At 45.8% G+C, this 14,487-nt stretch overlaps 1 protein-coding gene across 1 annotated transcript in view; it reads left to right on the top strand.

Annotated features, from left to right (window-relative positions):
• The window catches only part of LOC118374132 (voltage-dependent calcium channel subunit alpha-2/delta-3-like), an 82,348-nt gene that overhangs the window by 47,992 nt on the left and 19,869 nt on the right, over positions 1–14,487 (top strand). Inside the window, exon 15 of the mRNA XM_052474571.1 lies at positions 14,396–14,467. Within this exon, the coding sequence (XP_052330531.1) occupies positions 14,396–14,467 (72 nt within the window). The remainder of the gene's footprint in view (positions 1–14,395; positions 14,468–14,487) is intronic.

Genomic DNA, 14,487 nt, shown 5'->3' with positions numbered 1-14,487 from the left:
TGCTTCACCATAGTGAAAGCGTAGGCTCAGGTTTTCTGGGTCTCTATGTTTTTGGTTGGATAAGTTTCTCAATTTCTTTCTTAGGTTTTTGCATTCTTTATAATCGGTCTGTGTGTAGCTGGTAAGGAGGAGTCAGGTGCAGGACAGCAGATATGAGTAATGAACGTACTTTACTCAAGAATACAAATATATACAACACAATAAACTATCCCACAATAACGGACCATAAACATACAAACAATCACTCACAAAAACAATGGGGGAACAGAGGGTTAAATAATGAACAAGTAATTGGGGGATTGAAACCAGGTGTTTAAAACAAAGACAAAACAAATGGAAAATGAAAAGTGGATGGGCGATGGCTAGAAGGCCGGTGACGTCGACCGCCGAAAAACCACCCGAACAAGGAGAGGGACCGACTTCGGCGGAAGTCGTGACATTCTTCATCAAAACATTTGTCATTGTTGTCCATTTTCTTAGGTTGTCTGTTTGACATTTTTAGATTTGATAGGGAAGCTGAGAGGTCAAATATACTGTTTAGGTTTTCTACTGCTGTCGTGTCTTTACTATCATTAAATGAAGACTTGTAGTTTTTATCAAAGATTGTCTGTAATTATTATTACGCGATTAGACTGAGTAATCATGTAACTGTAATTAACTAGGAAGTCGGGGGCGTCAAGGAAAATATTCAGATAATTTTCCTAATATAACTTTTCAGATATTTTCATATCTGATCAATAGTTTTCTGAATTGATGAATTATTTATTTTACCTCACGTTAGTCTTATTCCAAACGTTGTAAATTATTGGTTACGAACCCCGTCTTTATTATGAGTCATCCATACATCAATTGTCTTAAATAATTTATTTACTAACTAAATAATTCACAGAAATGCATAAACAAACAGTAGATAGTTACAAGGAAATGATAACGGAGTTTCCCTAATGGGATAAACTGGCATCGCGGCTTGGTGTACAAAAGGGAAGTGGGGGTCGACTGAGATAAGACAACACACAGTTGATAATTATAACAATTGAAATGCTAATCCTTTGCACATGAACGCTCACTCATTTGTGAACAATTGCAATCAACATACTGTATATATTTACGCTCAGTGTGTCGTCGGGGTCTCTGTTGAAAAGTTTGTTTCTGTTGGAGAGTTTGCCCTCTCTGTCGCGGTTAGAATGGATAGTTCAGAGTGACATTCATTCATGTCATTATGGATAGATGTTTTGGCAGTTGTCGGTCTTCACATTCAAAGATACCGAATTCCTAGCTGCAGACTAGTAATTAATATCAAAGACTTGTTCTTATTCTGTCGGTATCGATAGTCTAAGAGTTTAACCACGTGGGATGGTTAAAAGATTCAGCAGTCTGGTCTCAAACCTTGGCCCTCTCGTTATCGAGGTAAGCTGGTCTGCAACCTTTGTCTTCTCATAATTGTGGGAAACATGTCTGTTGAGAAATTCTCAACGTGGGGGTTTTATTCGGGAGAGCAGAAAAAGGCTGTCTCACCAGGTCCGAACTGGGCTCATGGGCGGTCCTCTGATTTAGTTAAACTCATTAAGGGAATTGGAGTTTCCTTCATTAAACAGTCCAAAATCACATTAGACAATTTTACAAACAGTATCATCTTCACTCATTCATCTTATACAACAATTAGATGTAAACCTTATATCTGAGGCTATTATATAAACAGGGTTATGGTAATGTGGCCATATTGTCTTCCATGAGTTTCACCAAATTGTACTAAACGGACCAGTTCGTAGCTGGATTCTTCACCAAACTTTTATACCTTCTCCAGAACATAAATGATGTTCGGTTCTACAGTCCTATGAGGTGGAAGAAATTCCTTTGTTCTCTATGAAAATTCACTCTATCTCTATACTGTGGCCATGAGGAGATAATCTCCTCCAGGAATTTACGACCTCTCTCTGACCACAGCAGCCTGGGTGTAGGAGACAGGGAGAGGGGGACGGGCTTGCTGTACCCAAAGAGGGCAACGTCATGACACTGCCAAATTTACACCTTCACTATTACAGTGAAACCTTTTGTCTAGAAGGGATTGAATTTGTTGTTGCCTAATTGTTTTTTGGTAGATTTCCACACAATTTTCCTTCCATCTAAAGCACTTCTTAATATTTTTCAGTTCCTTTGGGTTTGATGCCTCATGATTGAGCATAGCTCTGTTCAAGTAGAGTGTGATTTTGCTGTGATCTGATAGGGGTGTCAGTGGACTGACTGTGAATGCTCTAAGAGACTCTGGGTTGAGGTCAGTGATAAAGTAATCTACAGTACTACTGCCAAGTGATGAGTTATAGTTATACCTACCATAGGAGTCCCCTCGAAGCCTACCATTGACTATGTACGTACCCAGCACCTGACAGAGCTGCAGGAGTTGTGACCCGTTTTTGTTGGTTATGTTGTCATAGTTGTGTCTAGGGAGGCATATGGGGAAGGGAATGCTGTCACCTCCAGGTAGGTGTTTGTCCCCCTGTGTGCTGAGAGGGTTGGATTCTTGTCCAGTTTTGGCATTTAGGTTGCCACAGATTAGTACATGTCCCTGGGCCTGGAAATTGTTGATCTCACCCACTAGGATGGAGAAGCTGTCATTGTTAAAGTATGGGGATTCCATTGGGGGGATATAGGTAGCACACATGAGGACATTTTTCTCTGTTGAGATCATTTCCTTATTAATTTCTCGACAGATGTAAAATGTCCCTGTTTTGACTCATTTAATAGAGTGGGTTAGGTCTGCTCTATACCAAATTAGTGGAGATGACCACTCGTGTGTTAGGTAAAGTGGAAGAAACTTTTTCAATCACTCCTTTGAGTGCTGTTGCCTTCATCTACTGCTGTGGGACCTGGGTGTGTTCAGCACTAGGGGGGGGGGGGTGACTATCCTCGTCTGCAGGATAGTTTGAAGAGGTGTGATCAGACTCACTCAGGATGGGGGATATAGCACTGTGCCAGGCCAGGGGATGGTCTGGTTAATATAGCACTGTGCCAGGCCAGGGAATGGTGTGTGTTAATATAGCACTGTGCCAGGCCAGGGGATGGTCTGGTTAATATAGCACTGTGCCAGGCCAGGGGATGGTCTGTGTTAATATAGCACTGTGCCGGGCCAGGATGGTGTGTGTTAATATAGCACTGTGCCAGGCCAGGGGATGGTGTGTGTTAATATAGCACTGTGCCAGGCCAGGATGGTGTGTGTTAATATAGCACTGTGCCAGGCCAGGGGATGGTGTGTGTTAATATAGCACTGTGCCAGGCCAGGGGATGGTGTGTGTTAATATAGCACTGTGCCATGCCAGGGGATGGTGTGTGTTAATATAGCACTGTGCCAGGCCAGGGGATGGTGTGTGTTAATATAGCACTGTGCCAGGCCAGGATGGTGTGTGTTAATATAGCACTGTGCCAGGCCAGGGGATGGTGTGTGTTAATATAGCACTGTGCCAGGCCAGGGGATGGTGTGTGTTAATATAGCACTGTGCCAGGCCAGGGGATGGTCTGTGATAATATAGCACTGTGCCAGGCCAGGTGAGGCCAGGGATGGTGTGTGTTAATATAGCACTGTGCCAGGCCAGGGGATGGTCTGTGTTAATATAGCACTGTGCCAGGCCAGGGAATGGTGTGTGTTAATATAGCACTGTGCCAGGCCAGGGGATGGTCTGGTTAATATAGCACTGTGCCAGGCCAGGGGATGGTCTGTGTTAATATAGCACTGTGCCAGGCCAGGGGATGGTCTGTGTTAATATAGCACTGTGCCAGGCCAGGGGATGGTGTGTGTTAATATAGCACTGTGCCAGGCCAGGGGATGGTCTGTGATAATATAGCACTGTGCCAGGCCAGGTGATGGTGTGTGTTAATATAGCACTGTGCCAGGCCAGGGGATGGTCTGTGTTAATATAGCACTGTGCCAGGCCAGGGGATGGTCTGGTTAATATAGCACTGTGCCAGGCCAGGGGATGGTCTGTGTTAATATAGCACTGTGCCAGGCCAGGGAATGGTGTGTGTTAATATAGCACTGTGCCAGGCCAGGGGATGGTCTGGTTAATATAGCACTGTGCCAGGCCAGGGGATGGTCTGTGTTAATATAGCACTGTGCCAGGCCAGGATGGTGTGTGTTAATATAGCACTGTGCCAGGCCAGGGGATGGTCTGGTTAATATAGCACTGTGCCAGGCCAGGGGATGGTCTGTGTTAATATAGCACTGTGCCAGGCCAGGGAATGGTGTGTGTTAATATAGCACTGTGTCAGGCCAGGGGATGGTCTGGTTAATATAGCACTGTGCCAGGCCAGGGGATGGTCTGTGTTAATATAGCACTGTGCCAGGCCAGGGGATGGTCTGTGTTAATATAGCACTGTGCCAGGCCAGGGGATGGTCTGTGTTAATATAGCACTGTGCCAGGCCAGGGGATGGTGTGTGTTAATATAGCACTGTGCCAGGCCAGGATGGTGTGTGTTAATATAGCACTGTGCCAGGCCAGGGGATGGTGTGTGTTAATATAGCACTGTGCCAGGCCAGGGGATGGTCTGTGTTAATATAGCACTGTGCCAGGCCAGGGGATGGTGTGTGTTAATATAGCACTGTGCCAGGCCAGGGAATGGTCTGTGTTAATATAGCACTGTGCCAGGCCAGGGGATGGTGTGTGTTAATATAGCACTGTGCCAGGCCAGGGGATGGTGTGTGTTAATATAGCACTGTGCCAGGCCAGGGGATGGTGTGTGTTAATATAGCACTGTGCCAGGCCAGGGGATGGTGTGTGTTAATATAGCACTGTGCCAGGCCAGGGGATGGTGTGTGTTAATATAGCACTGTGCCAGGCCAGGGGATGGTGTGTGTTAATATAGCACTGTGCCAGGCCAGGGGATGGTGTGTGTTAATATAGCACTGTGCCAGGCCAGGGGATGGTGTGTGTTAATATAGCACTGTGCCATGCCAGGGGATGGTGTGTGTTAATATAGCACTGTGCCATGCCAGGGGATGGTGTGTGTTAATATAGCACTGTGCCAGGCCAGGGAATGGTCTGTGTTAATATAGCACTGTGCCAGGCCAGGGGATGGTGTGTGTTAATATAGCACTGTGCCAGGCCAGGGGATGGTCTGTGATAATATAGCACTGTGCCAGGCCAGGTGATGGTGTGTGTTAATATAGCACTGTGCCAGGCCAGGGGATGGTCTGTGTTAATATAGCACTGTGCCAGGCCAGGGGATGGTCTGTGTTAATATAGCACTGTGCCAGGCCAGGGGATGGTCTGTGTTAATATAGCACTGTGCCAGGCCAGGGAATGGTGTGTGTTAATATAGCACTGTGCCAGGCCAGGGGATGGTCTGGTTAATATAGCACTGTGCCAGGCCAGGGGATGGTCTGTGTTAATATAGCACTGTGCCAGGCCAGGGGATGGTGTGTGTTAATATAGCACTGTGCCAGGCCAGGGGATGGTCTGTGTTAATATAGCACTGTGCCAGGCCAGGGGATGGTCTGGTTAATATAGCACTGTGCCAGGCCAGGGGATGGTCTGTGTTAATATAGCACTGTGCCAGGCCAGGGGATGGTCTGTGTTAATATAACACTGTGCCAGGCCAGGGGATGGTCTGTGTTAATATAGCACTGTGCCAGGCCAGGGGATGGTGTGTGTTAATATAGCACTGTGCCAGGCCAGGGGATGGTCTGTGTTAATATAGCACTGTGCCAGGCCAGGGGATGGTCTGGTTAATATAGCACTGTGCCAGGCCAGGGGATGGTCTGTGTTAATATAGCACTGTGCCAGGCCAGGGGATGGTCTGTGTTAATATAGCACTGTGCCAGGCCAGGGGATGGTCTGGTTAATATAGCACTGTGCCAGGCCAGGGGATGGTCTGTGTTAATATAGCACTGTGCCAGGCCAGGGGATGGTCTGTGTTAATATAGCACTGTGCCAGGCCAGGGGATGGTCTGTGTTAATATAGCACTGTGCCAGGCCAGGGGATGGTCTGTGTTAATATAGCACTGTGCCAGGCCAGGGGATGGTCTGTGTTAATATAGCACTGTGCCAGGCCAGGGGATGGTGTGTGTTAATATAGCACTGTGCCAGGCCAGGGGATGGTCTGTGTTAATATAGCACTGTGCCAGGCCAGGGGATGGTGTGTGTTAATATAGCACTGTGCCAGGCCAGGGGATGGTCTGTGTTAATATAGCACTGTGCCAGGCCAGGGGATGGTGTGTGTTAATATAGCACTGTGCCAGGCCAGGGGATGGTCTGGTTAATATAGCACTGTGCCAGGCCAGGGGATGGTCTGTGTTAATATAGCACTGTGCCAGGCCAGGGGATGGTCTGTGTTAATATAGCACTGTGCCAGGCCAGGGGATGGTCTGTGTTAATATAGCACTGTGCCAGGCCAGGGGATGGTCTGGTTAATATAGCACTGTGCCAGGCCAGGGGATGGTCTGTGTTAATATAGCACTGTGCCAGGCCAGGGGATGGTGTGTGTTAATATAGCACTGTGCCAGGCCAGGGGATGGTCTGTGTTAATATAGCACTGTGCCAGGCCAGGGGATGGTCTGGTTAATATAGCACTGTGCCAGGCCAGGGAATGGTGTGTGTTAATATAGCACTGTGCCAGGCCAGGGGATGGTCTGTGTTAATATAGCACTGTGCCAGGCCAGGGGATGGCCTGGTTAATATAGCACTGTGCCAGGCCAGGGGATGGTCTGTGTTAATATAGCACTGTGCCAGGCCAGGGGATGGTCTGTGTTAATATAGCACTGTGCCAGGCCAGGGGATGGTCTGGTTAATATAGCACTGTGCCAGGCCAGGGGATGGTCTGTGTTAATATAGCACTGTGCCAGGCCAGGGGATGGTCTGTGCTAATATAGCACTGTGTCAGGCCAGGGGATGGTGTGTGTTAATATAGCACTGTGCCAGGCCAGGGGATGGTGTGTGTTAATATAGCACTGTGCCAGGCCAGGGGATGGTCTGTGTTAATATAGCACTGTGCCAGGCCAGGGGATGGTGTGTGTTAATATAGCACTGTGCCAGGCCAGGGGATGGTCTGTGTTAATATAGCACTGTGCCAGGCCGGGATGGTGTGTGTTAATATAGCACTGTGCCAGGCCAGGGGATGGTCTTGTTAATATAGCACTGTGCCAGGCCAGGGGATGGTCTGTGTTAATATAGCACTGTGCCAGGCCAGGGGATGGTCTGTGTTAATATAGCACTGTGCCAGGCCAGGGGATGGTGTGTGTTAATATAGCACTGTGCCAGGCCAGGGGATGGTCTGTGTTAATATAGCACTGTGCCAGGCCAGGAGGATGGTCTGTGTTAATATAGCACTGTGCCAGGCCAGGGGATGGTCTGTGTTAATATAGCACTGTGCCAGGCCAGGGGATGGTCTGTGTTAATATAGCACTGTGCCAGGCCAGGGGATGGTGTGTGTTAATATAGCACTGTGCCAGGCCAGGGGATGGTCTGTGTTAATATAGCACTGTGTCAGGCCAGGGGATGGTGTGTGTTAATATAGCACTGTGCCAGGCCAGGGGATGGTCTGTGTTAATATAGCACTGTGCCAGGCCAGGGGATGGTGTGTGTTAATATAGCACTGTGCCAGGCCAGGGGATGGTCTGGTTAATATAGCACTGTGCCAGGCCAGGGGATGGTCTGTGTTAATATAGCACTGTGCCAGGCCAGGGGATGGTGTGTGTTAATATAGCACTGTGCCAGGCCAGGGGATGGTCTCGTTAATATAGCACTGTGCCAGGGGATGGTGTGTGTTAATATAGCACTGTGCCAGGCCAGGGGATGGTCTGTGTTAATATAGCACTGTGCCAGGGGATGGTCTGGTTAATATAGCACTGTGCCAGGGGATGGTCTGTGTTAATATAGCACTGTGCCAGGCCAGGGATGGTGTGTGTTAATATAGCACTGTGCCAGGCCAGGGGATGGTGTGTGTTAATATAGCACTGTGCCAGGCCAGGGGATGGTCTGGTTAATATAGCAGGTTTTACTGCTGTTACTATATATATATATCCTGTATGTCCTTCCGAAAAAATTCAAGTTTATCTACATTTATCTCTATTTCTTTCTCTTCTTTCTCTCTCTCTCTCTGCTCTCTTTCTCTCTCTGATAAAAATCAGTCTCTCTGAGGCTAGAACTGCTTGAAACTAATTTCCTTGACATTTAGAGATTGAATGTGATGGTTGTGTAAGTACATGCACACACACACATAAACTCATGTACACAAACAAACACACAGCGCATGGTCTGTGCAAAAATAGATCACTGTGCCACGCCACGGACGCACACACAGTGGTGACAGAGGTGAGGGTTGGGTTAGTAGGGGCATTGTCCCTAGAGTGTATTCTGCTATATCTCAGCCACAGAGACACACCATTGATCATTCTGTGGATCATTGCCTTTTATCTCCTAAAGCCTGTAATAAAACTGACATTGGAGCGGAGGCCAGGGGATGGTGTGTGTTAATATAGCACTGTGCCAGGCCAGGGGATGGTCTGGTTAATATAGCACTGTGCCAGGGGATGGTGTGTGTTAATATAGCACTGTGCCAGGCCAGGGGATGGTCTGTGTTAATATAGCACTGTGCCAGGGGATGGTCTGGTTAATATAGCACTGTGCCAGGGGATGGTCTGGTTAATATAGCACTGTGCCAGGGGATGGTCTGGTTAATATAGCACTGTGCCAGGCCAGGGGATGGTGTGTGTTAATATAGCACTGTGCCAGGGGATGGTCTGGTTAATATAGCAGGTTTTACTGCTGTTACTATCCTGTATGTCCTTCCGAAAAAATTCAAGTTTATCTACATTTATCTCTATTTCTTTCTCTTCTTTCTCTCTCTCTCTCTCGCTCTCTTTCTCTCTCTGATAAAAATCAGTCTCTCTGACTAGAACTGCTTGAAACTAATTTCCTTGTCATTTAGAGATTGAATGTGTATTGTGTAAGTACATGCACACACACACATAAACTCATGTACACAAACAAACACACAGCGCACTCGTGCAAAAACTAGATCACACCGCACGCACGCACGCACACACAGTGGTGACAGAGGTGAGGGTTGGGTTAGTAGGGGGATTGTCCTCTAGAGTGTATTCTGCTATATCTCAGCCACAGAGACACACCATTGATCATTCTGTGGATCATTGCCTTTTATCTCCTAAAGCCTGTAATAAAACTGACATTGGAGCGGAGAGAGACAGAGAAAGAAGGAGAGGGGACAGGGGAGCAGGGGGACGGGGAACAGGGGGACGGGGGACGGGGGGCAGGGGGACGGGGAACAGGGGGAAGGGGGGGGGGACGGGGGGAACAGGGGGACGGGAACAGGGGGCGGGGGACGGGGAACAGGGGACGGGGAACAGGGGACGGGGACCAGGGGGACGGGGACCAGGGGGACGGGGGACAGGGGAACAGGGGGACGGGGAACGGCGGACGGGGGGCAGAAGGATATCACAAGGTCATTTCCCAGAAAGATCTTGTGTCTAGCTTCTGCTGACTGCTGCAGAATATTCCCAGTGTGTCTGTACTGAACCCTTTTATTCCCAGTGTGTCTGTACTGAACCCTTCTATTCCCTGTGTGTCTGTACTGAACCCTTCTATTCCCTGTGTGTCTGTACTGAACCCTTCTATTCCCTGTGTGTCTGTACTGAACCCTTCTATTCCCTGTGTGTCTGTACTGAACCCTTCTATTCCTAGTGTGTCTGTACTAAACCTTTCTATTCCCTGTGTGTCTGTACTGAACCCTTCTATTCCCTGTGAGTCTGTACTGAACCCTTCTATTCCCTGTGTGTCTGTACTGAACCCTTCTATTCCCTTTGTGTCTGTACTGAACCCTTCTATTCCCTGTGTGTCTGTACTGAACCCTTCTATTCCAAGTGTGTCTGTATTAAGCTCTTCTATTCCTATTGTGTCTGTACTGAACCCTTCTATTCCAAGTGTGTCTGTATTAAGCTCTTCTATTCCTAGTGTGTCTGTACTGAACATTTATATTCCCGGTGTGTCTGTACTGAACCCTTCTATTCCCTGTGTGTCTGCACTGAACCCTTCTATTCCAAGTGTGTCTGTACTGAACCCTTCTATTCCAAGTATGTCTGTATTAAGCTCTTCTATTCCTAGTGTGTCTGTACTGAACATTTATATTCCCTGTGTGTCTGTACTAAACCTTTCTATTCCCTGTGTGTCTGTACTGAACCCTTCTATTCCAAGTGTGTCTGTACTAAACCCTTTTATTCCCTGTGTGTCTGTACTGAACATTTATATTCCCGGTGTGTCTGTACTAAACCTTTCTATTCCCTATGTGTCTGTACTGAACCCTTCTATTCCAAGTGTGTCTGTACTAAACCCTTCTATTCCTAGTGTGTCTGTACTGAACTTTTATATTCCCGGTGTGTCTGTACTGAATCCATCTATTCCTAGTGTGTCTGTATTAAACCTTTCTATTCCCATTGTGTCTATACTAAAACCTTCTATTCCCTATGTATCTGTACTGAACCCTTCTATTCCCAGGGTGTCTGTATTAAGCCCTTCTAGTCCCTGTGTGTCTGTACTGCACCCTTCTATTCACAGGGTGTCTGTACTGAACCCTTCTATTCCTAGTGTGTCTGACATGAACCCTTCTATTCCCAGTTGGTCTATGCTAAACCCTTCTATTCCCAGTGTGTCTGTACTGCACCCTTCTATTCCCAGTGTGTCTGTACTGCACCCTTCTATTCCTAGTGTGTCTGTACTGCACCCTTCTATTCCTAGTGTGTCTGTACTGAACCCTTCTATTCCCAGTGTGGGCTGCTGCTCTGGGAGGGAGAGGGTGGTCGATGGTGAAACCGTCCATTAATAATTTTGTTGAGTCAACAAGGAAACATTCTCCCACCTTACTACCTTAGTCCCCTAGTCCCCTAGTACCATACAGAGACTACCTTAGTACCCTAGTACCCTAGTACTTTAGCCTCTGTATGGTACTGGGGTTCTAAAGTACTAGGGTACAAAGGTACCAAGGTGCTAGGGTACTAAGATAGCCTCTGTTTGGTACTGGGGTACTATCTTAGTACCCTGGCACCTTGGTACCTTCGTACCCTAGTACCCTAGTACCATACAGAGACTACCTTAGTACCCTAGTACCTTAGTACCTAATACCCTATTACCTTTGTACCCTAGTACTCTAGTACCTTAGTACCCTAGTACCATACAGAGACTACCTTAGTACCCTAATACCCTAGCACCTTTGTAGCCTAGTACCCTAGTACCTTAGTAATCCAGTACCTTAGTACCCTACACAGTTCACTACCTCTTTCCAACACATGTTCTGTACTATACATGGACACACTCTTTTTTGCAATACACACAAACAGCCACATACATATATATACACAGTACACGCACACTCACACACACTCCTTCTCTTTTAGGCAAACTCCCACACACAAATAGCCACACAATCACACACAGTCACAGCTGTGTCCATGAGCCTGTGAGGGAATAGCAGACCTAGTTTCAGTGAGCTCATGTCACGGATGCCTCCGGAACTTTCATTGCGCACACCTGTCCCCTATTCCCACTGATTAGTACTTGTATAAGTGTGCCCTTTGGTATCCATTGGACTGTCCATTATTGTTACAATGTCCGTTGTCGCGTGTGAGTACCTGTGCTGTGTGTTTTGGCTTTCGTGCCCTTGTGGATTGCGCAGATGATTACGGGTCTCGTCCTGTGAGTTAATCATTGTGCGCGTGTGTTATTTATTCGAGGTACTCCTCGCTCTTTTGTTTTGGGTTTCTACCCTGTGTTTTGTTACGGATTTGTTTTGTCTTCGTCCCCGTGCCTTTACACGGCACGCCGTAATTTGGGTTTAATTTAAAAAACGATTATGCATTCTTGCATCTGTCTCCCAATCCTTCATGCCAACGTGACAGCTCATGTGTTTAGTCAAGTCACTTCTCATTCTGCTGAGCATAGCCCCACTCTCAGCCAAACAAGAAATGCTGGGGATTGCTCTAAACCGGAGCTTCACTATAAATGTACTGTAAAGCCACAAACTACGAGCAACATTAACCATAGTGTTATAGTCCAGACTTCAGTGCTTCCAACTTTTGAAGAAAACTTGGAGTGAGATGTAATATGATAATTTCATTGCTCCCTGGCACAACCCCTAGATGGGGGGGGGTTGTAAAATGGTACTGTTTTAAAGCTAATTTCCCACAATTCTATGCATTTTGACATGGATTTAGTTAGGGCTATGGCCAGGGTGGAACATTAAAAACAAATACACCACAGGTCAGGTGTATTCAGGATACTTTGAACATTAAATGGACACTCAAAATGTGATGACTTTGTTACTTTTTAGGTGGTTTGACACTTCCTTCAGACAGTAATGAGATGGGAAGGGTAGGAAGCAGGGATTGATCCCTGTTCTCAGGTTGAAAGTTATATGCAATATGTGTGGGGAGTTTTACCACCACACCAAGGCTCTGTACAGGAAATGTTTATATTAATGGTTGATGGCAGTGGGTAAGCAAATCATAGATCGCAGTCTCCTTGTCCATAGATTGTTTTCAAGGTAAGCACACAAAGATTTTGTAAGTTGGGTGAGCTTTTTAAAATAGGACTGGAAGAAAGTACTGGGTGTTATTGTTATAATGTATTTGTTATAACAATTAATTTCTCAATCATCCAATCTTCAAGAAAAATCTAATGAATATCAATATTCAGGTGGTTTATGTCTACTGGTTGAAGATCATTGTCATTCTCTTACTCTACATAGACATTATGTGATGTGTTTATGAGTTGTGAGTCCATCTACCATCTCTGCCTAGCTTGTGCACAATAATAACATTTCCAAAATTATACTTGAGGCTTGGAGCATTTAATATCCAATGCTTATTTGTATGACTTATTCAAAACTGTCCATGAATGGCTGCAAAAATACATAGCCCCATATTATCAATTTTCAAAGAACACAAGTAGGCTAATCAGATTACACTGGCAAAATGTACAAGAAGTGGAATAATAAAGTAAGTGTTGGGAATAACAGTAGTGCTTCTACTGGCAAGCACACTAATTACCCTAGATGTTAGCCCATTGTTAAGAATGAAAATTGTTCCACTGATCAGACTAAATAAAGTAAATATATAATAAAATCTCCTGAAGACAAATTTAAATTAATCTGCCTCTACGCCATAACCAAATGACTGTAATATTTATTGTCCCTCCTCTAGAATCAAACGTACACTTTGGGGTTCACAATATGTTTGACAAAATTATTTTCATAGTTACAAATCAGGTCACCCTACTAAAGTTCCCTGCTAAAACATATTGTAATTTTGTTGACAACAGTGTAAATAAAACAGCTACCATGCTGCTCTTTTTACAGTTTGATAAACTCAGCTGAGAACGTTCTCTCTCTCCATTCAGCTCAACTCTCCTAATCTTGAGGGGTGTTTCTTTGAAATGCTCATCCAATTCCCTTGATCCCTTACATAAATAGACCAATCATATGCTTCAATGTGCCGCGGTTCACAGTGCTGTGGTAAAACAGGACAATGATAGAGGTTCTGCTCATGATGTTAAGTTGTAGGCGCAAATGCTACGATTTCAAAAATATTTGGAGTATAGTTGAAAAGGTAACACACTGACTATACAATGGACTAATTAGAAAAATAAATACAGTACTTTTCACTGCGTGAGATATAAGAGGTGTGGCGTGTGAGTGTGACAAGAGGGTCAAATACGTGTCTCACAGCCAATGCACGAGAGTTCGGAGCTCTGAGACTGTCTTCTATTTTATTTATTTTTTATTTTACCTTTATTTAACTAGGCAAGTCAGTTAAGAACAAATTATTATTTTCAATGAGGGCCTAGGAACAGTGGGTTAACTGCCTTGTTCAGGGGCAGAACGACTGATTTTTTACCTCAGGGATTTGTTCCTGCAACCATTCATTTACTCGTCCAACGCTCTAACCACTAGGCTACCTGTCTCTAACCACTAGGCTACCTGTCTCTAACCACTAGGCTACCTGTCTCTAACCACTACGCTACCTGTCTCTAACCACTAGGCTACCTGTCTCTAACCACTAGGCTACCTGTCTCTAACCACTAGGCTACCTGTCTCTAACCACTAGGCTACCTGTCTCTAACCACTAGGCTACCTGTCTCTAACCACTAGGCTACCTGTCTCTAACCACTAGGCTACCTGCCGCCCGCCAGACATGTTTATTTTGTATAAACATGTCTGTTTGGTGAAATCTATTTTGGTGAAAACTTGGCACGGATGGATATTGTTGCTTATATTCCTCTGTTGACTCAGATTAGCATTTAGCATCAGTCAGAAAGAGAATACTGTAGCAACAGCCTATGATAGTTAAAACATAAGGAATCTCAGTAGACATGGTCTCTGACACTGTGTTCTGTCTTAGTCCAGAAACAAGAAGGGCCCCAGCCTGATGACCACTGTGGCCATGCCTGTGTTCAGCACCAAGAACGAGACGGTAAGTGTGTGTGTCTTTGT

The sequence above is a fragment of the Oncorhynchus keta genome, chromosome 21, assembly GCF_023373465.1.
Source record: "Oncorhynchus keta strain PuntledgeMale-10-30-2019 chromosome 21, Oket_V2, whole genome shotgun sequence".
Classification (NCBI taxonomy): domain Eukaryota; kingdom Metazoa; phylum Chordata; class Actinopteri; order Salmoniformes; family Salmonidae; genus Oncorhynchus; species Oncorhynchus keta.
Note: the sequence above shows the minus strand (reverse complement) of the source record. Positions and strands in the feature narration are given on the sequence as shown.